Genomic DNA, 27,457 nt, shown 5'->3' with positions numbered 1-27,457 from the left:
CACCATCTCCTCCGAGGGCGAGCTGGAGAACACAGTAACGACAAACCATCTTAAGAAAACCATTTTATTTCTTTTTTAATTCTTTTTTTCCCTTTTTTTTTTGTAGTTCTGAAGTTTACAGATATGCTTTTGTTTCTGATAAGAGAGCTTCGCAGCAATAAAAATCACAATGCAGCTAGCAGAGCACCTGAGCCAAGACCCATAAATACCAGCACAGAAAACAATGGACAACCACCAATATTTCTATACAGGAACTATTATTTTAATGTCACATTTTGACAATTGTAAATGGTCTACAGAATGTACGTGGGCAAAAGGCAATAAGTGAGTCTTTTGAAACACTAGATGTATAATAAACAGCGCATTGTCAACATTTACATGATTCACATCAAATTGATGGCATCCTAAACGTATTCCTTTTAAAGGATAGAAATTTTCTCAATAAAATATTACATTTCATTTAATACTCTGGTACAATACTTCATACATTGCAGGAAAAAAATAAATGCAAGGTCTACTCCACCTAAAAAGAGGATCCTTTTTCATTAGTCTTTAGTACTGTAATAAAACCAAAAATCACAATAATGTCATAAATAAAGAGGCTGGAAATTATTCATTAGGTTTCACTATTTGAAAGGGAGAAATTAAAAAATTAATTTGAAATAATGAAGTTACGGGTAGGAAATCAAAACCTGACAACACATCCTAGTACCAGCTGTGATTTTGCTCTCATCCCTACAACAAAAAAGGAGATAGGTTTTATAACTTCGTTAGCTGTATCCAAGTTAATTGTGTTTCAAACACAGGTCTTAAGAGGACAAAGTAGAGTTTGGTCAGGATTAATAGGAGAACCAATCGGTCCTAACAACAGTTAGCTGAAATTAAAGTGTATGCTATAAAACATTCAGTAAATGAAGTCTGCAGCAAATTCATGCTGGCATAAATTATTGTGCCGTAGGAGTTGGGTTAAAGTTTCCCTTGTGGTATAAAGTCTCCAGCAGAACACTTCAGAACTGCATCCCTTTTCCACTGACACAGCAAAAGCTTGAAATCAATGCTTAAAAATTTATTCCCTAAAAACTCACTAGAAATACACGAAGCCCACACTCACTCATCTCCCCTGAACCAAAGGCCATTGCTCTCTCTTGCTTCATCTGCCATAAACCCCAACCACTGCTTAAAATAATTTACAAAAACGCTTTAAGAATCACCCCTCTCCTGCTGGTGCATGAAAGATTCCATTTTGCAAGGTCTCCCCCTTTGGTATTCAGCAGGGCCCAACACACCAGTTAAGAGAGGAGAAGTTATTTACAGTCTCGCAGATTCTGTTCCCTCCTCATTGACATTCTCCCACCATATGCTCCCCAGGATTAATACACATTCTGCAGTAAGAATTCCCTGGTTCCAAGAAAAGAAAAGAAGAAAACAACAAAAATCCTACAGAGGCAGGTCCTAAACAGCTAAAATGAGGTTTTTAGAGGCAACTTTATGTTGGCCAGATAAGTGATTGCTGCTTCTACAGGTCAATCTTTTAAGACACATCACATTAACTGAGTTCATAACAGAGTTCAGATTCATTCGGGATCCTTCTCTCGTTTCTCTTGACTTTCCCCCTGACTCTTCAGCTTGGTGCACACCACCTCCAAACATGAACACCTTCCACCTTGCTGTAACATATGAAGGGCAGCATTTGTCTAACTGCACAAAGTTTTAGACAAATACTTAATTGCTGTCCATTGCTCTATACAAATACCAACACTTGCAACTGATCCCTGTTCAGCAGGAGGATGCTGAGGGACAGAAGAGGAGGCAGGGGATGTACAACAGGCATCTCACTACCTAATGAATAGATTTCTCTCTCATCATGACTGGAAATTGTAGATCTAGCAAGGGCCCAAGTATTTATGGCTAGAGTATAAGGCTATGGCATTAAAACACATATTATGGTATGTTGGTGACAGGAGTTCCAAAGAAAACCCAAAGCCTCAAAGACAAAAAGGACAATAGGCAAAGTAACAAAGTTCTGCTTAACGTTAAAGAAGCACCTTCATTCAGTTCAAACAAAGTGTTCCAATATTTGATTTTGCAAAGCACTCTCAGGAACAGGCAATGTAATCTCCCACTTCACCTTTCACAAAGCTGCATTAATTACATTCCAGGCTTCAGCATCATTTCATTAGTAAGGCCAATCACGCAGTTCCATTGGCCCTGCACCCCTGCACACAGCAGCTGAATGCAGTGTTCACCATCTGCATCTGCTGTATGAAAATGGCAATAATTGCTTAACACCACTTAAGTCACAGAACTTCCCCAGAAACATGGGGAAAAGGTGTTGGTAAGACACCACCGGTACCTGCTCCCAGGGACCGATCCTGCCATTAACGCACACCCGCGGCTGCTCATGGCTTTGAGGGGAGCTTCTGGTCCAGATAATTGGACAGAGCAAACAAAGAAACCCAATTAAATGGCAGCTTAACAGCAGTTCTTGATTCTAGAGGCTCCAGAAGAGGACTGTGCCTCACTGACAACAATCAGAAGTGGTTTCAGATGCACGTGAGTTTTAGCTGAATAGGGACAGCAAAGTCAATGCAGCTCTGAAAGGCACTTCAGGTAGAGCAGTAACCAACTCTTGCCTGATGGAAGGATCCAGAACAAGCCTGCTGGCCCTGCTGCCCGGGCTGCCCTTTCCAACTAAGGCAATTTCAGTGACTCCCTTGCTTCCACACATGACTTGCCCCGCCCCGGCTTTAACTGAGCCATTCAAACAAGCATAAGGCCTTACTAAAAACCAGAAGGCTCAAGAGCTTCCACCTCCCCAGAAGAAGGGGAAGAGGGTTACCTCACACTAAGGTAACAGCCTGCACAGTGGGTTACTTGTTTCACTGTTTTAAATATGCTGTGAAGGCGTCAGCATGCAATACCTTAACTCTACAAGTTCTATCTCTTGCTTAACAGATGAACACAGACAAATGAACACAGACAGTGTCCTCCCAAACTGCCAGGCCACGGTGTCTTTTGAGAGACACAGTCAACGTCTATTTTGGATAGAGATCACGGAAAAGAAATCTTGTTTGATGTAAAGGCTACCTTGCATTACTCAAAACCCATCCAGCCACTCAGCTAAGTCGTAATCAAAGCCATCAGTCATCACAAAAAGCACCTTCATATCAGTAATTGCTCAATCCTATGAAACTCAGTCTGAGTTTGAAATGTATTAGGACTAATTTTATCATGTAGCTGATTCTAGTCATGCTGGTGATCCACTGTTTTCAAACAATCAAGTATTGTTCCCATCAGTATTTTACATTATTGTAACGGATTTATCCATACCATTGCTCTCCCACCACCCCACCCCCCAAAAAACCAGAAGAGAAATCAAAATACATCCCACAACTGCTCAGCTCAATAAGGAAAAAACCCAACTAACAGCCATACAGTGAAACAAAGACACTAGTTAAAAAACAAATGGATGCCAGTCCAACAGTTTGTGGGATTCAAAACTGACTCTACAAAGTAGGTGTCTACATTGTAGAAGGATTTCCTTTTATTTGGAAAACGAGCAATTGTAAATCAGGTATCGGAGAGAAGAGAGATCAACAATCTTTAGATGGTCTGAAGTTTTGCCTACTGTTGAAGGATTAAAACCGTAAATGAAAAGGTACCAAGCCCTCAGAGTTCACCATTCATGTGAAGCTTCTTCCGTCTCTTTCTTGACCTTTTTAAAAACCATATTCATTTCTGGGAAAGGAAGGGAGAAGAAAAGAAAAGGATTATTTAGGAAAAGAAACCAGCAGGTATTTCTTAGTTTGACATGAGACAGAAGTGCTCAAGACAGCCTTAAACTCAACCGAAAGTCTCAAACTGTGCTTATGAAGTGCGCGATACTCTGGCAGTAGAAGATGAAGCTGTGTATAAACTTGGAGAAGGAACCTGGACTAAATGGGTGACTCACACTCACAGTTACCAAACGGAAAAGGGAAAATAGGGCTTTAAAAACAGAGGGGGAAGATGATAAAAGGCTTTAGATTAGAATCTAAATGAAATTAATTACTAAAGCCACTTTAAAGGTTTTCCTTTGCTGTATTCACAGCCCATTAACTGAAGCATCAGATAAACTTATTAGCTAATAACCTACACATAATATTCCGTTGCCTAATTGCAAGAGCCAAATTATAAAATATAATAAGAGAATCTACAGATTTCTCTCCCAGAAAAAGGATTTCATTTTTACTAGTATGACAACAATACCAGACCAACTGCTCACACCATACAGGCACAGCAGTAACTGCTCATCACATCTTTTATGAGGCTGAGCATGAGATTAAGTGTTCTCTGGATCTCTTTAAACACACACAAATCTTTACCATCAAGCAGATCACTTCTAAAAGACATGGAAACTTCAGACTGTAGTTGCTACTTGTCTTTTGCCAGTGTGCAGAACTTCAGTCTCCTGAACAATGAAGACTTCCAACTCATTTCACTGGTGAGCCAGGGCACAAGGACAGAAGCCAAATTCCACATTGTTTTGAAAGGGTAGACATAGATGCAACTCAACTAAAATGAGCTTCTGGGATTTAAATGCCCCACTGGATTACATGCATTTTGGGAATTAGAAAGTCCTTCCTATAGTTCTCATAGTTTGGTTTTGGGTACATTTTCTCCAAACACCACAAGCCCAGACTGGATTCCACTCACTCCTGAACATCCACCCATACCTGCCTTTGCATGGAAGTCTCTGTACATCTTCTCATCTGAAACTCTTCTGCTGTTGCATCAGCCCCACATTTTCATATACTCTAGCACTATCTTCTCTCATTCTGAAACAAAGTAAGTATTTACAGTCCAAAGCATCTAGTGTGAGAAAACCATATTTATACGCACAATTTAAGTCAGTGACAATTTGGGTTGCTCAATTTAAGAGCAAAGCACGAGGCAACTGTCTAGGGCAGATTTTGTGGCAACTCATTCACGTTTGAAGTCCCAAATGATTAGTGCCTAAGTTCTGAACTGTATCAACAAGAAAAGTGAACTTACTCTGGACACGCTGGGGTTGGGGTACAGGGTAGAAGAGGGCTCTGATCCCCACTTGTCTGGTCCGATAAAGAATATTTAATGTTTGTGTATTCATGACCTTTTCTCTTACTCTTCTGTGAAAGAAAACACAACAAAAAGCCAGGTTTCAGATTACTGATAGAAAACAGTCATGAAAGCAGTGCAGAAATTACATGTGTAACTAAACACATATGGGTTTAGAAGAAAGGTTTATCTATGAGGACGAGAGAGCTCAGTTCTGTAGATAACATACACAAATGGGTAAGACATAAAGGCTGGATTTAGCTATTGGTTACAAGACCTGAAAAATATTCTGCTTCCCACCATCTCCAGCAGTTTACACCAACCCTATGAACTCATGTGCAATCTTCATCTTACTTGGCAGAAGAAACCACACTTCATTCTTTAATAGACAGTACCAGGCAGTGGGCTTCCCACTGACCTTATTTCCAGCTTGGAGATGTGTCCAAATGAGTAACAACATTGTTTGCAAGATCTCTAATAAAATAACATCCTAGCCCATTAGGTTTGATATAAAAAGAACCCAAGCTGTTATTTGTATTCTGCAGCATATGTTCCAAGCTGCAGCCAATTGCGCTGGCATGCAGCTAAAGATACTGGAGGCTCCAGCAAGCAAAGCTACATTAGGAAAGGAAGGGGATATGGCTTCTTCCTTTTCAAGACGAACATCCACAGCACATGCAGATATTGAAACCTGCACAGCAATTAAAACCTCACTTTAAAGTTTCACAGGGTATTGGGTTTGAGGGGTTTTCTTGTGGAGTTTGTTGTTTCAGGGCCTTGGTTTGGTTTTCTAAATGCTTGAACAAGTACTAAATAACTGGCCTGGATCAACCTCACAGCAGAGGTTGTCAGAGCCTCTGGGGAGTTCTGGCTGCTCAGCTTCACTAAGAATGCTCCATGCAGCAATGTAGGTTGATGTTTTTCCAAGGCACCCTTCTGAGATTGCTCAAAACTTGCTCAACTTGTTCTGTTCTCTTACTGCACTTCCCCCCTCTCAGGCTCCTGCTTACTCCTGACAAATCACTTTTCTATCTCCTGCCAGGACACATCAATTGCCTGGAAGGTTAATGCTAAAAAGTAAGATTAAAGCAAATGGAAAGGTTCAAACTCTGCTGCATTCCAATGTTATGGCATACCAAACCCCCATATTCTGAAGCCCAAAACTAGGGCTTGATTGCCATTCACTAAACTGCTGAATGCAATTCAAGTTACAGCTGTACTGTACAGGAAAAGCTATTAAAAGGATTTATCTGGCTCTATTACTTAAGCTGATCTAAACAGATAGACCAAGCCAAGAAAAAGTAGATATCTGGCTTTTCTTCCTTCTAATTCACCTGTAATGATCCTTTCTAACACAGAATCACTGCAATGTGATAAGAACTACTTGTTTCTGAGATGACAGAGAATATAACGTTTCTCCAGAGGGGAAAACGAATCATAAATAAACCAAATTCACTTTGCTTTTCTTCCCCACTTGTAAGAAGACAGGCAACATTTAACACAACACCTAAGTGTGAAATCCTGATGCTCTCAGTATGGCAAAGCAGGGAGGAAGGCTTGCAGAAGAGGGATGTTTTTCTGCTGAATACAAACAAGAAGCAGGCAGATCTATCTGAACAGACACAGCTGCTCACAAATCCACTTCTTCTAAGTCCTGCGTGACAATGGGCTAGCTAATGTGACCACCTAATTCCTTATCAGAGTTGGCTTGTGTTCATCCAGACAGAAGAGCAGACAGGAACATGACCTCATATGATTTCCTATAAAGGTCCTAATCACTTCACCAGTTTTTATTCCCAACTTCCGCTGCTTGTAACTGCAGTTAAAGCAAGCATAGAGAAGAAGGTTCCAGAAGTTAAAGTTTCTCTAAACACAGTGTTTCATTCCCAAACTATCTTACTGGGATGAAATTCAAGCGCTGTACCACTCAGCCAGGGTTTTTCTGCTCTATCAAAACATGCCTTGGAGCATCCCCAGTTCACCATGCTTTTTTCAGGACATTAGCTCCTATAGTGACCACAAAGCTTTGCTTTTGTCAGAGAAGTTCTACACTGTTTTATCCCTACAGCTGCCACTAGCCTTAGCTATATAGGTCAAGACCTCCTGAAGTAAAGCAATAGCCCACTTCCAGTTTCTTTTTATACCTGTGCCTTCTGAGCTAGTAATGGAATAGAGGATGAAACACAACTGAGTCTCATCACTACAGGAGAAATACAGTGCTCCACTTAATATCAAAATACTACTCAAAACCTATTACAGTGATCAAGAGAGAGTTCCAGATCTACTCTGCAAATGGCAGCAGCAGAAAGAGACCCTATGCAACAACCTCAGGATACTTGCATAATTATACACAGATATGAGGCAGCTCCTTAGAGCAAAATGAGACAACAAAGGCAGGAAAGAAAGTACACCTGAGGGATTACTTCCTCTTCATTTTGTGTCTAATCACCATCAGAGCTCACAACAGCTGTCCTGAGGAGAGGAATAAAGCCTCCATCCTCTCTGCTGAACAGAGCATCCACATCGCGTAGGCAAATATCAAATCAGCTCTGCCACACTCCAAAGCAAGCAGAAGCCACACATGAGAGTGGCTTCTCTTGGAGAGTGCCAAACCCGAGCTGGCACACTCCATCTCTAAAGAGGGATTGTATCTCACATCCGGCACTGTGCTAACCATGCAGCTCCCCACATCTGCCTCATCAGTTGTGTGTCTTTATCTCCTAAGCAGCAAGCCAGCTGCAGAAGGAAAGACACTGAAATTGTGAAACAAAGATAAAAGTCCCAGATGACCAGAGAATGAAAAGCAACAGTGAGCAGAATGCCAGGTTTTTATTACAAAATGAAGTCACTTCTGTAAGACTGTAGGATTTGAGTGCAGTGACGTACTTCAAACAGGAAGAGTGACCCAAAGGTCTTGGGGCTGTCACCACATACTCCAAAGCTTTTCTCACCTTACCACACCAAATCACTCCTCTGCTTTTTGTTGGACACCATACTACTGCAAGATCAGCACATTCATTCTTTAACATTTCAGTCCAATATACTTACGCCTTCCTAAAAAACATGTAATTGAAGACTCTGAAATTGGTATTAGAGCGTCTAGCAGCTGAATTTCATTATCATACTTTAGAAACACAGGCAATATTCAAAATCTCTTTAAAACACAACAGAACACAAGGTTCTGTACTGAGTAACAGAGCCTTATCTTTTGTTGTTCTTGCATAGAAAACTAGATCACATTAAGGGAATCTGAGAGCTGGAGTACAGGGACTGGAGGGCAGGATCCCACACATGCTAGCATTTTCATGGAAGGTCCCGATTTTCTTCCTCTGCCAGTGGTCAAACACACTGGTTTCATTTTTTGGTTTTCTAATTTCACTTACTAGTTTAGGTAATTCTTAAGCATAATGAATTGAAATACAGGTTAACTTCTCTGAACAGGGTTAACAGGTTACAGACCCAGCCTTGTCACGATGCATTGGTTACCCACAGATAGCAGTCATGCCTCCAGAAGTCACAGGCAGCAAATGAACAACTCTGCTCCCTGTTGAAATGCTAACACGTTCCTATGGAATGTTTTAGACTAAGGACAAGTGTACCTGCTCCTCCTCGATTCTGCGCTGTAGCGTTTCAATGTAGTGCTGTACTGCCATGTAAATAAACCTGTACTGTGCTTCTGTCTGAACCATTCCTGACCGCTGTGATCTCACCATCTGAATGGTCTTTGGAACATCAATATCACAGTCCACACCTAAGAAGAATCATCATAAGGTTAAGAAAAGCAAGACAAACTTTGTCTTTGGAGGAGAGATTGGTCTCCTCTTCCAGCAGAACATACCTTTTTCTCTGATTATGTCAATAAGAATATCAATCACAATGAACGTTCCTGTTCGCCCAATCCCAGCACTGGAAAAAGGAAGAAAAGAAGTTAACTGTTTTGCTCTTTCTGAATAGACAACGAAACACCAGCCCAACTCAGAGGCTAACACTAATAGACATTATACTTCCAAATTATAGCCAGAATCAAACTAAGTGACAGAGCTAAAAGCAACTAGAGACCTAAGCAACTTGACGTGGAAAAGACAGAAGTCATGAGAGCACTTCTGTACCTCCGCCTTTATTAACATCCTTGAATCAGTAAAAAACCTACAGGGTCAGATCTAACATTTCCTTGCCTTGTGAGAAGTATTTAATTTATAAGCCAAGACTGAGGAGAAAGCACTCACAGGAGGTGGGATGAGATACTAGAATATTTCCACAATCCTGCACCCGAAATGTATGGAGCCAAGACTGGAACCACCTTCTCATACAAGATTAGAAATCCTTATTCATACAGACTTCGTGTTTTGCAAAACACAAAGCAGAAAGAGAAGAAAAAGAGGGGGAAAAAAAAGGATCCAACTCCACAAGGTAGAGAGCAGTAGAAGACACACAGTGCATCACCATACCTGCAATGGACCACAACTGGTCCTGCATCAGAAATGCTCTCCTGCTTATGGTGCACCTCCTCTAGAAAGTCTAGTACACCACCAGGGTCACTTGGGACTCCATGATCAGGCCAAGTCCTGAAGTGATACTGCCAGACTGTTCTCTCTGTGTTCCCCTGGAAGGAAGATACCAATACGTGAAAACAAAACCCTTCACATCAAAATCCAGCTAAAAGCATTTCTGTGGCAAAGCTGAGTCAGACCAGATGGTGGCATATCCAACCTGCTGCTCAGTATCCACAGCACAACTGTCTTAAAGGAGGGAACAAGCCAGAGTTCTTCCTGGCCTGACAAGTCAATCACATCACCTGCTTCCTCAGCTCCCTCTTTCTCATTAAGTTGTTTCCAAGAACATTTCCATCTTCACCTCTAAAAGCCATGATAAAGGTCTGTCTGAGGGTGACCAACAGTGAGGGACCTTCATCTGTCATACTCCTCATTCATACCTAGTGACACCAACCTTACGTACTTCTCTACACTCAGCTCCATCCCATGGACACTCCAATCTAATACATCCTGCTAATTTTCTTCTTATACAATTTGCTTTGCACCCTGAACCAAACTGTTCCTTAACAAGAAGTGCTATTTCCACACTAGTTAACTGTCTCCTTCCTCATCTTCTGTATTCCTTAAGTCTTCTTTCTATATAACTGGACTCACACAGAACCATTTTCTTCTAGCGCAATCACCTCCATGAAAGGGAGCAAATGTTTAGCTAGACTTAAATGCAACTACTTTAAAGCACCGTCCCTCTCCCCAGATTTCCTCGAAGCTCTGCAGCCATGCATCTTCTGCCAAGAAGTGCTCTAGGTTTAAGAATCTTCAATTATCCCAAGAACAAAGAGATAGAACTAAACCTGGAGCTTCAAAGAAAGACAGGGGTCAATCCATTAATCTCTCAGTGCTTTTATTGATTCCAAAGAGACAGTCTGTTTCTGCAATTTTTCTGCTGTTCTTCAACCTCAGTTCACAGGACAGAGTTACTGACATACTTACTTGCCCAACTTTAGAAAGCTTAAGTTCTCTTAGCGTGTAATCATGTGCTGCACTCTCCTTAACATTCCTGACACGCATAACTCCGTACTCCTTTAGGGAATATTCATCAGGCCAGTACTTGACGCATTTACTCTGCAAGATTAAAGAAGAATTGGTAAGAAGGGCTGGTTCATAAACTGGACAACAAAGAACATTCCAGAAGCTTTCATTTCTGAATGCAGAGAGGACAATTCCTAGCACCAACTGGACAGCTAGCTGACAAGGTATATTTTAAGTGGACATTTCTCTTCCCCACAAACACCAGATGATTTCAGACAAACAGGTACAGGCAATGTCCCCATTTAGAGCTTTTGTTATCATCTTAAACACCTGCTTTGCCTTGACAGTTTCAAAGCCTGGAGATTAAAACCCTGTTTATTTGTATCTCCACCCAACTACAGGTTTCAACTACTGAGTTTCCAATGCAATGCTGTAGTTTTACAGGCTAGTCTACAATCCAAAGCCAGTAGGCTGTGAAATAAATTCAAGTCAAAGATATAAGCCATTTTTTTAGCAGAAATGAAACCTGGATGCTTGCTTTTCCATCACTTAGAGCAGAAAGAGCTAACATAGCTCTCTTAATTCTATTACCAATCACCAAAGCAACAAAGACCTGCTCTCTGTGGCAGGAGGCTGAAGCCTCATGTGTCCACAGCTTCTGAAATGTAGAGCTTTTGGTGTGCTACGCCTCTCTCAAGATTATCTTTGGACAGGGATAGATTCCATCCACCAAGGGATGGATTCTCCTATTGCTACTTTGATTTGGTTCCTGTGACAGCTAAGAAAAGAGCAACTCCTGTTAGCCTGTGAATGCAATACCAGTCTACATGGGATCAAATCAGGTATTATAGGGTGTACATAGACGCAGCTTCCAGCAAATGCAGACCAAACACCGAGTACTACAGAGAAACATTTCCTATCTGCAGCTACTACTGCATATTGATAAGAAAACATGGCAACAAGTTCCTTCTGCCAACACAAGATAGAGCAAGAGATGATCGAACACATGCTTTCCAGCCTACTTAGGCAACAAGCTGCTCTTCTGTTACTTTTGCCCTTCTTTCCCTGTCATCTCCAAAAGGGTAGAAGCTAAAAGACGCTGATCTTGGCGTATGCCAGCATAACTTGCAGTCTCAATACAGACCTCTGAACACAAGAGCAGTTGGTGTTGCAAGTCTGAACAGCAATACAGTGTTAAAATAAGCTTTAGCCTGATGGAGGGATGTATTATTGGCTATATGGACTGCGTCCAGAACACCACCATTTTAATTTGTAAGTATTTGCTGCTCCTATAGTGCATTTTAAGGCATATTCAGAACTCTCTGCAGATCTGAGAGCTTTCATGGCTCCTCACTTCCTTAGGCAACTTGCTCTTGAAGTCATCTGTGATGCAGAGGTTTGTCCCCTTCCTGCGGATCTGAAAGCATCTTGGCTCAAGATAAAAAAGCTTTTGTTTTATATCAGGACTCTCATTTGCAATTCTTGAAGAAGTGAAATAAGCATCAAGAAAACAAAAAAGAGTACGAGAAAACCAAATCAATGCATGCAGCACTGATCACATCATCAGACATCAAAATGTCTGCAGAGCCCAGACAATTGGCTTTGCAAAACTTGGAAAGGAGCATGGAGAACCTGCAGAGGAGCACAGCCCATCCATGGGCTATTAAATAAAACTACATAAGGTTTATTCAAGTCAACTCTTCTAAAACACCACCGTAATTTATTGCTCTTCTTCCAAGGGGCAGAGCAGCAACATGGTTTGTAGAAAACCACAGACACTTCCTTGAGTGATTTTAAAATATACAAAGCTAAAATTGAATCAGTCAACCCTTACAAAAGGGAGGCCCGACGATCCGCTAGGAGCATACCCTCAGTTCCCACAGGCATCAATAAAAAGGATGCTCAGCACTTTGCTAGCACACCAGGTTTCAGCAATACATCAATATCACCAGGACGGTTTAGTCCTTACTGTGTTCAAATGTCATGACTTTTCCCAAGGCCAGTTTGAGAGTCAGTTTTTACCTTTCCTCTTTCAACTTCTTTTGTTGTCATAACAATAACTCGAGAATTCTCCTGGAACACCATCCTCCAGAAGTCATTCACTGTATTCTGTAGGCAACCTTGAGTAGCAATGTAGCTTTTTTTTGGCTTCGAGTTGTTGCACTTGGTTTCAAACTCAGGCTAAAGGAAAAGAATCATTTTAACAAATGGTTACAAAACTAACTTGGATTTAGGTGAGTATATTAAAGAATAGACATGGGCTGTGCCAACAAGGCTCCTGTAGGTAGGATTATACTTACCATAATAATATTAGCATTGATATAGTCTGAAACAGGCTCATTCGGATCACCATCATGTAGAACAACTCTGGTATGATCAACTGGAAGAATACATGTGAACGTTAAGGGCTTGCATCCTACAGCTGTGAACACAGCTATTTTTAAATATCCCACAAACAGCCTATTAAGTCATCAAACTCAGTACATTACTGGCTGGAATATTCAACCTTTCCTCCTTTGCCATTTCTTAATACAAGTGGCCATAACAGCTCAAAATAGGTGTACATTCCCCCTGGTAACTCACAAGTACATGGACCGTCAAGCACTAAGTCAAGGCAAATGGCTCCATGTTTGCACCATGCAGTTTTGTACCATAAGTTAATCCTCTTAGATTTAAGCATTCCAGTTAGCTGAGAAACAGTTTAGGGATGTGATGCTTTTCACTGAAAGCTGAAGATAAGAATAATGTTTGGGAAATACCAATATCTACAAGTGCAAGTGTCAGAACACAAATTGCATGGGCTGATACTGACTACATCAGAGGGGGAATTATCACTGACGAGAACAAAAAGCACAGTGGTGCTTAATTAACCCTGTATTTATGAGCTAAGAAAATAAAGCACAGAAGCAGAGCAGGCTTACACGGGAACCAAAGAAATCAATACTTACAGGGCAAAATGTTTTTGTATCTATTTTTGTTCTTGTTCTCCTGGCGCTGACCTTCTTTACGACTATAGAGTAGTTTGCATTCTTGCTGCTGCAGAGTCTAAAGGAAAACAGCACAAATAACTGGGTTTAATAACAACAGTAGGGACTGTTTCAGCATTGTTACAGCAATCCTTTTGCACAGAAAGGATGAGACTTATATGCCAGAAAAAGAGGGAGAGGTGCTGCATTTCAGACTTAGTACACAATTGCTTCTAATGCGTACAGAGTGAGAGTGACAAGGAAGCTGTTTTCCACCTAATAATTACAAACACCTATGAATTCAAAGCTGCTTTCAATCAAACTATAACCAGCAAGTCCTCATGATACTGTGGCCATCTTCAAGGCACTCCAGATAAAACAAACACAAGCAGCATTCTACACAGCAGGTCTAACATATTTACCTCTAGGTCTTCCTCACCAAGCATAAAAGTTAGGAGTACCACTGCATTTCTCCTTTTTGCTGAATCAGCCAGGTATGGCAGCAAAACATTTTAACTGAACTGGCATTAGACATAGTAACAGTAAAGTTTAGAACCTAAAGCATTCAAAGTATGGCCAGATTCCAAAGGAATAAGGCACCTTGTGATCCAGTGCTTCTCTACCTGACCTGTGCTGAATTCCTTTAGGCCTTAGCAGCCTTCTTCATCTCCTTCAGCTACAGCAAGCCTGCAGTAACTCTGCTAGGCAGCCCCCAAAACAAGTCCCCCAGATTTCAAAAGCTGTGTTACATCAACATCACAAGAGCAGATCCTCACCAGCTGCAGCCAGACGCACTGCAGACAGCCAAGAGGAGGAAGGAGCATACAGAAAACCCAAAGCACATCAACACAATGAACTGCATTTAAATACCAAGCACAGTGAAGAGTCCTTCAGCAGTTAGAAGCAGAATATTAGGAAGATGTTCTTTATTCCCCCAAAACAAAAGTCCACATGGGGATGCTACAGTGTTTTGAGACAGGTAAAATGCTAATGCGCAGCCCACCACCACAGCCACGTACCACTTCAACTGCTCTCATTATCCTCTCCTACCAATACAAAGCCATTTCACTGAACCAGTACAGAACTCTGCAGACTTTCTCATATTACCCCATTGGGGAAAGAGGGGTAAGCATCAGGTAACTACAAACAGGGTTATCCACAAATCAGCCTAGTGCAGACACAATAAACCGACACAGGGACGTCTCCTGTTGGCAGGGAGCTAATTCCTCAGTGTCTGGTTCACAATCAACGTGACAGGGACAACAGCAATTCCACACTTCACAGCCATGCTGCTTAGTAGCAAATATCCCCCCTTGTAATTGAAGCTGGAGGGACCAGAATCTGTGTCTTTGTTCCAACTTTTAATCCCCAAAGCACTACTGGCTTGACTAAAAGGAACACTCAGGCTTTGGAAGCTGCTCCTCTTGTTGTTACCATCCTTAATACTCTTAGAGAAATTGCTTTTACTTTAAAGCTTGGGCATGTCAGGCATATTTGCTCACTTCTATTTCAGTCTCTGTTGTTGTTACCACCCCACTTAGTGACCTTGGACAATTAGGCTCATCCTAAAGACATGGAAACCAAAGAACAAAAGCAATATAGGAGAGCTGTGAAGCAAAGGACAGAAAACATATCCCCATAAAGCACTACTTGCTCGTACTAGTGATGGATGAAACAACACTTTGCACTAAGCTCCCCTCTTGCCCTCTGCAAGAGTCTTTTAAGTGCTATTATCACAGAGCACCCTGACCTAATATTACACTTTTGAGTCTCAGGCAAGTGAAACACCAACAGAAAGAACCAAAAGCTGAACTTTGCCTGCAGGTTAAAACATGGAAACAATGAAGTGAGTGGAAAAGACAGCTTCAAACACATCATCACTTCATACAGTTAATTGTTATTGCTTTGAGCATCCCTGAGGAGAGATCCAAGAGTAGCATCGACTTCTAACAAGCCCACGAAGAGATGTACACAATGCAACAACAAATCCAAAACACAGGCCTTGATTTCACGCCACCATCCAAGTTTTAAGCTCACCAAACAGCCATTTTTCAGAAGCAAAAACCTCACAAGGACTGTCAGCATTTCTGTCTAGTGGCTCAAGGGACAAGAGGTACTTAAGCGTGCCTGAAGATAAGTACCATTTGGACTGTCAACTCAAACAGCATAGACAGAGATCCACAGACAACCTGAATGTTGGATCCTGCCTCCTGCCACCAAGGCTGACAGCTATCACCTACCTGAAGGAAAGCATGACATGAAACTGCCAGAGATTGCTTCATCCCCAGAAACACAGTGGGAAAGAACAAGGTTTAGTGCTGCCCTCAGCAACAGCAGCGAAAGGAAAGTAGAATGTTCCATGGATAAAACCTTTCATTCCTTACATTACTTTCCCTGTAAGGCTTCTGGCTTGCTAGCAAATACCATTCTTCAGAAAAGTCACAAGGCAGGAGAACACTTTTCTAAGGACCAACCAGTAAATCCATTACAAGACAAATTTATTCAACAAAGAGCAGAGGTCAGGAAAGAAGCTGTAAATGTCAAGTAATAGTCCTGTCATCCTGTGACAAATCAACAATCCATTCCTAAGTGCACCACACCAGAGTGCTTCCCTCAAGGAAAAATAAAAACCAAACCAACCACGAACATGAATTCAGTCAGGCAACACCAATGACAAGAAGGACAAGCCAACAGGGCACCCTTTGCTTTTTGTGCCCTCTGAGTTAACAGTAAGGTGTGTTTAGAGACTCCAGGGAAGCCAGCAGAGACCCTCTGCTTGGCTAACTTGTATGTTCAGTTTAAACCACATAGGTTTATGGTTCTTGGTTTGAACTCTGCAAGACAAGCAATTCAAAGGCTGAGGGCAGTTTATCTCCAGGGGATATTCACAAGCCATAGGTGAGAACTGCTCCCCAAAGGATCCACCACTCTGCTGCTAGGTAAAACAGAGGCCTAAGTCCTCAGCAGTGCCCTGAGCAGCCTCTGCTGGGTTGCTTCCCCCTCCAAGGTGGGATTATGACTGGCTCAAGGACTGTCCCCCCACACTGGGCACAGGGAAGAGAGAGGAGAAAGCTCAATCCTCAATCAATTCTTTCATCTTCCCACCGCCATGACCCTACCTTCTTATATTCCATTCCCATTCCTAAAGAAACATGTTACCTCCTTAGTAATCTTCTGCTTTTCCTGGGTTTATGTTTCTCCTCCTGACAATCTCAGATCAGACTGAACAGTGCATTCAGCTAATGAATACGTCTGATCACAAAGAGAGTGTCTTCGATAATGGTTGCTTTGAAAATCTGTCATTATTCAAGAAGTTTCTCAAAATAGCACTCCCCAGGCAGAGCCAGCCTCTCCGACAAAGATCAGGGCTTGCCAGTTTCCTGTTGCCATCTGCTGGTGGAGTTCCAGACTCCACGGTGCCGTTCCCTGGTGTATGGGGTATAAACCAGCCCATTATAGTTAAGACAATTCTAAGGTTTTGGCTATGACCATCACGTGAAAGCAGCTGTAAAGTGACTCCAGTTGTCAGAGAAGGGTTCGGACCCAGGCTAGACTCAAGCAGTTTGGAATATCACAGCTGATGCTCTTAACTTCAGTCTACTTAAGAAACTAACCATTTCAGCTGTATTTTCTTTCAAACATAAGTAGCTCCCTGAAATCATTAGGACTTCAAAGAAGGGGAGAGCTGGGCCAGCACAGCTGTGTTAGACACAAGAGGTGCACGGATAAGACAGAGGGAAAGGCAATGAGACTTTCTGGGAGGGAAATGGAATTTTGGCTGCAGGCAGAAATGAAGCACCAGAACAAAACACAAATTAACCTCCAACAGTCCAAGGAATACATATAATCAATGTGGCTTCATCTCAGAGCTTGCTACCACTTCACAAGAGATTTAAGATCCCCCAAAATGGCTATCCAAAAGCCACAAACTCAAGGGCAAGAGCATATATTGACTGAGAAATCACAGTGAAGTTTCCTGAAAGCAGGTACCCAACCTCCTGAACAGAGTGCAAACAGAAACGTCCTCTGCACGTTCTCATGCAAAAGAAACCACAGTGCAATTCCCTTCATATGCATTCAACATAATACACCCAAGGTATTCCAACTGCATAGACACTGCTACTGTACTGGTACCTGGGTCACCAAGAGTAAAGTAGACTCAAGAATTACTCCTTTGCCTTCAGAAACATTAATCCAGCCTACAGACTTTCTCTTGTCCACAGGAAGAACAGGAACATGGGAATGAACCTGTATTCAGGACTAATTGTCCTGGTGGGCCAGATATAGTTGTACATAAGACTCCCTCATGGTGGGGAAGATATTCAGGAGGGATTGTGCAAGGTACGGAACAAAGAGCCTTGAAGAACACAATTAGCTCTCAGAATCAGGAAAAAATAAAAGACAAATATTTAATCCACAAAAGAGGCACTGGTAAAATTTTAACTCATGCTGGACCTGACACAGGAAAGGAGCAGGAACAGGGATCTGAAGGGATGGAGGGGGAGATGAGGAAGTGCCAAGAAGGCAGTAACAAACGCAACTTCTATGAGCATAAAGATTTAATATTATAAGACTTGGAATATGGTGCAGTACCTCAAATTCTTCCCAGAAGCCCTGCTTGACTTTATCTGTAGTCTCTGCCAGCTTGCTTAGCTCTCGCACTCTGCTCTCGATCTCTGCAGCGTTAATACGGGTGGTATTCAGTGGCTGAGAGGGATATAAACAGGTGTGACAAATGGCAACTGGGGGGAGACAGTTAAAACACAAATCCCCTACATGAAGTGTACTTTGTATAGGCAATTCTGGGATGCAGGCATCTATTTGGATTCCAGAACACTACAGCTCAATGAAGAGCAACTGAGAGTACAGAGGAAGGGAGCAGGGAACAACTGCTTTTAGATAGTCTGATGGTTGTTCTTCAGTCCATTAAGTCGTTTCATTTCTGAACTCATCCTGCAGTCCCTGTGGACCACAATGAAACCAAGACAAGTTCTGCATACATCACACACACAAGACTAGCCCTTCACAGGAAGATAAGAAATTGTTCCCATTTAAATGACTGACTTTGTAATCCGGTTTCATGAGGTTCAGTTCTTCATTACTGTGTTAGGAAAGAAACAAAATGATGTCTCACAGAACAGAGGGAAACCCCTGCACTTCAGTACATTATGAAGGTAACAAGCTTAGTGGGGTCTTCTCAGTTCACTCACCTGCTTGAGCTGCAACACTGTGCCCAAAGTTTCCACCATAGGGTTCTTCTTGTAATGTTCCACCAGATCTGTCAGAGAGTCAAATTTCTCCCCTCCACCAACATCGTATTTTAGATCCTTGAAAAAGAGACGCTCATCAAAATAAACGCACTTCCCCCAGTGACATCTACACTAACATCACCTTTAGGCTATGCAATGGATGAGAAATTATCTTTAAAGGAGAACCTAGTAAAATCCTTCTGCTAAGGGACGGTAGAACCGTGCTAAAAAAGAAACCCAGTTGCACCAGGGGGGACATTACCCTTTTTGTCATCTAACTGACAATCATTTCATCTGCCTTTCCAAGAGACATGATTCCTTCTGACCTGAGCTTCACTCAGCTCCACCAGGCTTCCCGAGCTACATGATTAGAATCCAGGAGACAGCCTTGGAAATCAACTCACATTCCTATCATCGGGTCCTGAAAGGCTGCTATTGATTGGCACCATCCCTATTTCAAGGAAGCAATGCTCAGTTATTTTCCTCATTGTCATAAATGCTACTTGTAGTTAACTGTAAACCAAAGAGGTTTCCTTGGGAAATAAGATATTCGGCAGGTGAGCTTTTACAGCGTTGGGAGACCATGTCTACCTCCAAACTATTTCTGCTACTGCATTTTAGTTGTTTTTAAATCAATGAAGTAGTTGCCCAGTCTTTTAGGATAACAGAAGAAAAAGAAAATGACAAAATCTGTGATTTATATTCTTTTAAATCCATGAGCATGTATGAAAACATCAAAATACTATAATTTAATAATACTTCAGCAAAGAGCTACCCTCCATTAAACTGAAGATTTACAGATTGGAAAGCATTCCTTGGATTCCATACTTAAAACTTGTTGGTCATTTATCAGGTGCAACTATAAAACTGACAGGAGAAAGACGTATATTTGGATGGATGTCTATTTGTCCAATTACTTCTATTTTCCTATAATTCATCCAGTAGACTTTAACTTGTTTAAGACCCACAAACATGAAAGGCTCCATCAGCAGAGGATTTTAGACAGACTACTGATGCAATCAAACCCAAATCTATTAGAAGGTACTTGACAGCACAGTATATTATGACATGATTCAGCCAGACAAGCAGTCAAAAGAAATAAAACACTAATATAATTCTGATGCCATCAAATGAGTCAATTTGATCACACAGATGATACAGAACACACACGGTACCACGGGGAAAGGGGGATGTACTCAGCTCTCTGTGGTGAAGTGCAACATGGCCCTCCTGTTAGAATAAACCCACTGCCCGTGGAAGCAGCCCTGTTCAAGAAGCTCGTGCTTCATCATACCTGGCAGTGAATCATGACATGTGTCACTTTAGATTTCCCATCATTACTCTCTCCTTTATCATCTCCTGTCCGGACAGAAAGAACAAAGTCCCCAGGGTGGCTTTGACTCTCACGCACAAGAAAGCTTCCATGTTTTCCTTTTTCTGTTAATAGTTTTTCTGCTTCTCTTCCAGAGAGATGCCCATGAAACCACCTTTAAATAAAGATATAGACAGGTACCCTACTTGTCATTCCAGCCATGGCTGAATCAGCTTTTTCTACATATTTAAAGTAAATGCTTATGTACACTGAACAACAGTGGCCAGGTCTGCAGAAAGCCTCAGTTTCTAAAAAATAAGTAGTAAAATAAGCCTCAGAGATGTACATACACACCAGTGATTACAGAAGCACTTCAAAGCAAACACTTCCATAGGCACTGAAATTTGCATTTCACGCAGGCTTCAAATGAAGCTTTGATTTGGATCCTTTACAACAATCCAAATGATTCCCTGGTGTCCAATAAGCACGAGCTTACTCTGCAACCTTTTCCTCAGTCAAAGCATTAATTCCTCTAACTTCCTTCATTAAGACACACTTTCCTGATAAACCTGCAGGAGTTTAGCATCTTTGAGACCTTACCCATCCATCACATCAGGAAGTGGACATGGTAATCACATCAATCCCATAATAAAACATTCCCCCATTAAGAATGAAGGGAATTATGCCCTCTTTTTTTAGTATCACATCAGGAAGAATGCTGAAGAAAACAGGTTCTGAGGCTTAGACTGCTTTACCTTTATAGTCATGTTTATTAGGCTACTTTGCAAGTAACCTCAGTAAAATCAGTGGGACCACTTTTAGTACAGGACAGCAGAGAGAAGCCACCCTTTCATCAAATGAAGGTGACTGTAGCATTAACAGGGATAAACATGCATTTATTAAGTAAATGGGCACTGAGGTTTTCACCAGCATTTCTCTGACCTTTCAGATGTAGGATCAGCACAGTTCAGTGGGTATTTCAACTCTATTACGTCTCCATTCTTTTCCTTGAGCTGCCCATGATGTTCCATGTAATACTGGACTAACTCAGCCAATGTAGCAAACTTCTCTCCTCCATAGAGGTCATAGTAGTCTCCCGTGTTCTGGATCTTGATATGGGTGACAGCTCCAGTTCGTCTAATATTTGAAACAGAGGAAAACACCCCCACAAGTCAGCTGATTTCCAATAAATCACTTTGTATTTAGTGTTCTGTTGTCCGAGTTACAGAAATCCATACTTATATTTGCATCACTTCCTAATTGAAACATTGCAGAATAGCTAAGCTAGTGCATTTCTGAAGGGTGCTTCAGCCACGTTCCAGTGGCTTGCAAGAAGGGCAAGCGTCTGCCCAACAGTCAGGAAGAACAGGGAAAACACTCTATAACAAAGGGGTCCTCAAAGCCAGGGTAAGCTCTGCAGCTTCACCATCTCCCATAGAAATCCCTCAGCCCCCAGGAGCTGCACACACAGGTACATGGGGTGGAGGGGTAAGGAGAATTCAGCATTCTCAGACACCCATCGCAGCTTGTTTGCTCCTTTCCCTAGAACTCCAGCCTAAGATCTCTCCTTCAGTAAGCACTTGCCTTTGCCTGATGCAAGTCATTTGCTCCCAGTCTAATATTAATGAAGAACAGCCCCTTCTGCTCAACCAGGTCCATTATCTCAGAGGTATCCAAGCAGCACCATTCTTATCACTAATCCCACTTTTCCCTTGTGCTTTATCTACTTCCTCTTGCCATCCCCATCACTATCACTATACACACAGTCTCAGGGGACAAGAGTTCCAAGAAGCCTATTTTGGAAGCTGAAATAGCACTGCAGTTGTCCTTAAAACCTTGCTGACTTTAAGAAGAGAGCCTTGGACAGCATTTCCTTGATTGTGCTACTTTCAGATATCAAATAGATTTTTAAAGGGCTAAAAGCATGCTATTATAAATGTTGCTACAAATCCCCTTAGCTTTTCTGCTTGTCTGGAGACTCAGAATTGACTACCCAAGTTGGGTAAAAGTATCTGAGCGCCTCTTCAGGGAAAACAGAAGAAAAAGAGAAGAAAAGGGAACAATGGACTAACAAGTGATCCGTGCATTCCTTCACCTCTTACAAGGAGTTCACTTACAACTCTTTCCCAAAGAACAGCATTAAAGACGCTTCCCAGTTTGGGGAGAAAGACAAAACCCATTTAAACTTACCTAACAGAGAGTGTGAAGTCTCCTGGGTTACTTTTGCTGGGCCGAGCCAAAAAGCTGCCATCCACGCCTCTTGTTAACAGCAGGTTTTCTGCCTCCACCCCAGTAATGTTTGGATGAAACCATCTATTAGAGGTTAAAAATAAGGAGTGTTAATAAACAGGAGATCTTCCGGTCCTCAGAGTTTGACTTCTATGACAAAACTCAACAGAACGATCCAACAGCTTCAAAAGCAGGAAGCACTGAATTTTGTTCCTAAATTAATAAGAAAGTATAAATTATTCATTTCATATTGCATTGCAGTTGGATGCATTGGTAAAAGATGCTTTGTTAAGAGCTATATCTAGACATACTCAGACTGCTTGGATTAAAATGATATCAGAGGTATACAATGTAGAGACCACAATCCTACATTTTCCTTACTCCAGGAAGACAAGACACACAAAGAAACTGGAAGACAACCAGGCAAAACACTTAAAAATAAGACAAGACATCCAAAGTGACTCTTGACAGCATTTTAAAGGTTAAAAAGGTAACAAAACCTCATGTTTTAGGGCACAAGGTGACCACCAGCTGATAGTGGTCAGGAAGGAACTTCACTTGGGGACAAGCTGCTCAGCTCTGTGCAGTCTTCTCCCACCTTCCTCAGCAGAACATGGTGCTGGCGGCTGCCAGACTTTGCCTCCCAACTACCATGGCAATTTCTCGGGTCTGAATATATCCCACTTAAATACAAGCACCCAGGAATCTCATATTGATATTCACCACCCACAAAGAGCCTTTGGAATGACTAATATAGTGTCCTGCCAAGGGAGAGCTCTATATGGGCTATAGCCAAGAAGCTCCATGTCCCCACCTATGGCATTAACTTTTGAGACTTATTCTTAGCCATTCAGTTGACACATCTGCGCTTCCTCTTATCTGTAACCAAGGATTTTTACTGCACTTTTGCAGTGCTAAACTACATCTGTGTGTTCTGGGTGAAAGGAGTTTTTAATAAGGCACGATATTAGGAGCCAAAAAAGCCAGCAAAACCCAAACCACCAGCCAGGGACAGAGGGGTGAACACAGCAACTAAACACTGCTTTAGTGGCTTTGTCAGACTTGTGTCTGGCAAGTAAAGGATCATCTTTATTCTCCCAAGTTGCCATAAATCAGACATTGTGCAGGACACAAGGGGCAATGCACATTTGTATCTGCAGCAAGAACAGAGGGTGCTCCTCTCTGTACGTGAAGTTCTTAGTTTCTCTGAAGTAAAGCAAAACATTATGGCAAAAGACTCCACAATTCATCATGGATACAGGAGTGCTATAGCTAAAAAAAGGAAAAGGAAAAAAGGAATATCATTCCTGGTCATTCCTGACACTTCAGCACTTCATGCTAAACTGCTAAATCAGCAAAATATGCAAGTACATGTCTAAATTTAGGGTTATTACTCTGATTGTTTCAGCAATTCCTTCTGTACTGAGGAGCTGACAATCCTCCCAGCAAGGCTTTATCCAACCTGTTCTCTTCAGACAGAGATGCTCATGGAAACATTCTGGAGAGCTTGAGACACTCTACAATACCCAAACCTCCAGCAAGTCATTCAAATGGGAATCAGGATTACTTCTGTACCAATTCCATTCTAGAAGTAAGTAATTCTTCTGGTTAATCTTGCTTTTTTCCTAGCCAAGGATATTTTGCTTACACCAAGAAAGCCTAGTGAGTGCTACCATACCTTTAGCTGCAGAACAACAAAACCCCATCAAACCTGGGCAGCATGGGTCATGGAAAAAACTAGTAAAATATCCTTCCAAGTTATTAGAGCAAATGGGAAATGGATTAGTGAAAGATGCTACACTTATGTAATGACTATTCAAAAGTCAAGAGAAGTTCTCTTTTGACGCAGTCTCACCAAAGACACTGCACAAGCATCAGTACCCAGGGTGAACTGAAGATGAAATAATGCATTTCAGAACATAGCAGCTTGGTCTGCAGAAGCTGGTAATACACTCCCACACTTCCACCCCTAAAATCACTTCCATTAGGAGAAAACAAACCCTAATCAAACACAAAGCGCAGCAGCATTTTGAACCGTTTATAAGCTTTTTAAATACACACAGGATTCAAGAGACACCTTGACATGGTTTTGATCCTAAAATCAACATACAAAGAAGAAGTTATTGGAATCAGCTCTGCAGATTTATTACATGGAGACATTCCAGAAGCTTTAATTAATATATTATTTTCTGTACCTTACCCTAAACCCTCATGCATCCGGATGTAACTGTACATGAATTGTTAAAGTGTAAAAATACCAATTTAATGAACAGAAGGGACCACAAATAACTTGTGCTTAAAGGAGAGATTAAAAGGTGAGAAGTTGTTTAAAACCATTCCCTCTGAAGGTGGCAAAAAGCAAGCGCAGCAAAAGCAAAGCTACACCTGGGAGACGGATGGAGTTCACTGCACTTTATGTAACTTCTGTTCTGGCGGTAACTTGCACTCCTGCTCTCTCATCTCTGTATTTTTGGCTTTGAGTAGGAAGATGCATTTGTCAGGCACCCCAAATAGAAAAATGGGGGTGTCGGTGATCTCCGTGAAATAGTTCCGGCCTGGTGATGAAGATCCCTCCATTTGAAGTGCTGCCACCACATGTGTTCGTTTGAACCTCGGGGCCTCCATCTCTTCCAAAACCGGAGCACAGAGCACAGGGACTGTGGGCATAGACACACGTAACATAACCCCAGGGAGGACTTTGGCTTCTGCTTCCTTTTATAGGGATGGAATGCATTTTAGGCTTCTTTTTCCTCCTTTCCTTCTACCCTCTCTGCTGTGAGCAGGTGCAGAGGCTGTCCCAAGCAAAGGGCATCGCAGCCAATAAATATAATGAAGAAAGTAACACAAGGCAGACGCAAGCCCACGCTCTCATTAAATTGACTGTCCTCACTATGTGAGGAATATTCTGGTTTTGGGGGATCAGCAGCTTACTGTAAACTAATCAGGGACTTGGAAGGGTAAGATGAAAAGGCTGGCAGAAAAGCAACCAGTGACATAGCAGGGCTCTCATTTACAAAACGAAAGGGGTATCAGCTAAGCAAGAAACCTTTGGATGAAAATTAATACCTGGTAGGAAACAGAGGTGTGCTACAATGACCTCTGTTTGGGTAGCACAGTCCAGGAAAGATGAGGATCCACGTTTATAAGCCACACATTGCCAGCATTTCTCTCTTCCCAAACCGAAGAGAGAAAAGCCAAAATCAATACCTTTTTCCATGCTGCGCTTGGGCTTTCCTAATCACCTTTCAAGAGCAGGAGACATGAAATCAGTTCTGAGTCTCAGATTAAACCAGTTCTGAGTCTCAGCTGTCACAACCACAGCATAAAGGGAGGCGGTGACTGGTAGTTTAATTACCTCTATTTATAGGCTCATCAATTTCTATTTCTCATCCTCTGCAGCCTCCCTCACAAGATACAATCTAAAGCTTGGAGCAGAACATGGGGATCACTCCCAACAACGAGGATGTCACAACTGTTTCCAAAAGGTAACGTCCAACTTGCTCCCATATGTGAAGACCCAACACACTCTCCACACGCTTCAGGAGACCCCAAATCCAGCTCAACTATAAACGGCCACAGACTAAAAGCCAACCCAGACAGCTTCGCCATCATAAGCAGAACAAGGACAACGCAATGTCAAAGAAGTTCTGCTTGAATACGTATTAAAGAGATGCATCAAATGTGGGTGCTGAGGCACTGGCACAGGTGCCCAGAGAAGCTGTGGCTGCCCCATCCCTGGCAGTGCTCAAGGCCAGGTTGGACACAGGGGCTTGGAGCACCCTGCCCTAGTGGAAGGGGTCCCTGCCCGTGGCAGGGGTTGGACATGGATGAGCTTTAAGGTCCCTTCAACACAAACCATTCATAATTCTATGAAATTTCTGAATAGGTATGTTAAATGAGAATATACACACCTTCTTCCTATGACACTATCTCCTCTTAAGCCTAACATTTACCTTAACCTTTCAGCCCAAAAAGGACTGCTAGCACCACACAAACAATCAGAACGTGTTAAGGACAATGAGAACGCACAACAAAGAAGCAGATTCAACTGTTCCTCACCCAGACTTTGCAGCACCCCAAGGTTCTGAAGCTGGACCAAAAGCTGCTGCTGAACCAAGCACCTGGCTCAGGTCAGCTCACAAACACTCACTGCAAAGCTGGCTCACGGTTTAGCTTCATAACGTCACCCGGGCTGGGCTGAGCACGGCGCCTCGGCCCGGCTCCGGGGGTGGGCTGCGAGCCGGGTGGGCTGCCGCTGGATAAACCTCACCTCCGGGCTCCGGTTCACGAGCATACGCGGCCGCGGGGAGCCCGGCCTGAACCTCGCCAGGAGCCAACGTTATTGCTGCAGCTCCGGCCTGCGTACGGGGGTCGGCGGAACGCGAAGCCATCCGCCCCCCCCCCCCCCACCGCGCCAGGCACCGAACCACCCCGGGGAGGCACCCTCCACGGCGCCGGGCCTCCCGGGGACGGCGCGCTGGGCAGGAACGGGGCGAGCCAGGCCCCGCGCTGAGCCGGGCCGAGGCAGCGGGTGCAGCTCGGGGGGAGCGGGGGCACCGCGGGGCAGGGACGCGGTTGCGGGGAGCGGGGTGGCGGCTGCCCCCGCACCGCAGCCACGGGGCGCGGGAGGCCCTGCCTGGCCCAGCGGGGTAAAGGCCCGGCCCAGCGGCCCCCCGGGGGGGGGGGAAGCGCGGAGGGGCCCGGTCCCCGCACACCCCGGGGGCAGCCAGCCCCTGCCCGCCCCCCCCCGCCCCCGCTCGCCCCCGCCTCACCTCCGCGATGTCATCGTCCCCGGTGGCAGCGGCGGGTCCCCCGGCCGCCCCCCGCACCGGCCGCCTCTCACATGGGGGTTCCGCTCCCCGGCGCGGGCCGCGGCCTACGGGCGCCCTGCAGGGAGCGTGAACAACGGCCGCCTCAGGCCCCGGAGGCGCGCGGCGCGGCCCGCCCTGCGTCACCCGCCCGCAACGTCATCGGTTTGCGACCACGCTCCGCCCCTCGCGTCAAAACGGGCGGGGCGGGAGCTGCCGGGTCCCTCCCTCGGTCCGGTCCGGTCCGGTCCGGTGCGCTGCGCTGCGCTGGAGCGGCCCCGGCGGTACCGGCCAC

The 27,457-nt window shown here is 43.3% G+C and overlaps 1 protein-coding gene across 1 annotated transcript; it reads right to left on the bottom strand.

The window, feature by feature from the left end:
• Positions 1 to 240: 240 nt before the first annotated feature.
• Positions 241 to 27,334, bottom strand: PTPN11 (protein tyrosine phosphatase non-receptor type 11). The gene is made up of 16 exons (XM_065692074.1): positions 27,127 to 27,334; positions 22,316 to 22,438; positions 21,068 to 21,262; positions 20,108 to 20,300; positions 18,775 to 18,891; positions 18,158 to 18,271; positions 13,547 to 13,643; positions 12,899 to 12,978; positions 12,621 to 12,779; positions 10,560 to 10,691; positions 9,525 to 9,679; positions 8,915 to 8,982; positions 8,676 to 8,827; positions 5,035 to 5,147; positions 4,716 to 4,817; positions 241 to 3,738 (listed from the first exon to the last, which is right to left on the bottom strand). The coding sequence occupies exons 1-15, from the start codon at positions 27,138 to 27,140 to the stop codon at positions 4,748 to 4,750; spliced, it is 1,782 nt and encodes a 593-aa protein (XP_065548146.1). The 5' UTR covers positions 27,141 to 27,334; the 3' UTR covers positions 241 to 3,738; positions 4,716 to 4,747.
• Positions 27,335 to 27,457: the final 123 nt, after the last annotated feature.

Source organism: Lathamus discolor, chromosome 12, assembly GCF_037157495.1.
Source record: "Lathamus discolor isolate bLatDis1 chromosome 12, bLatDis1.hap1, whole genome shotgun sequence".
NCBI classification, from domain to species: domain Eukaryota; kingdom Metazoa; phylum Chordata; class Aves; order Psittaciformes; family Psittacidae; genus Lathamus; species Lathamus discolor.
Note: the sequence above shows the minus strand (reverse complement) of the source record. Positions and strands in the feature narration are given on the sequence as shown.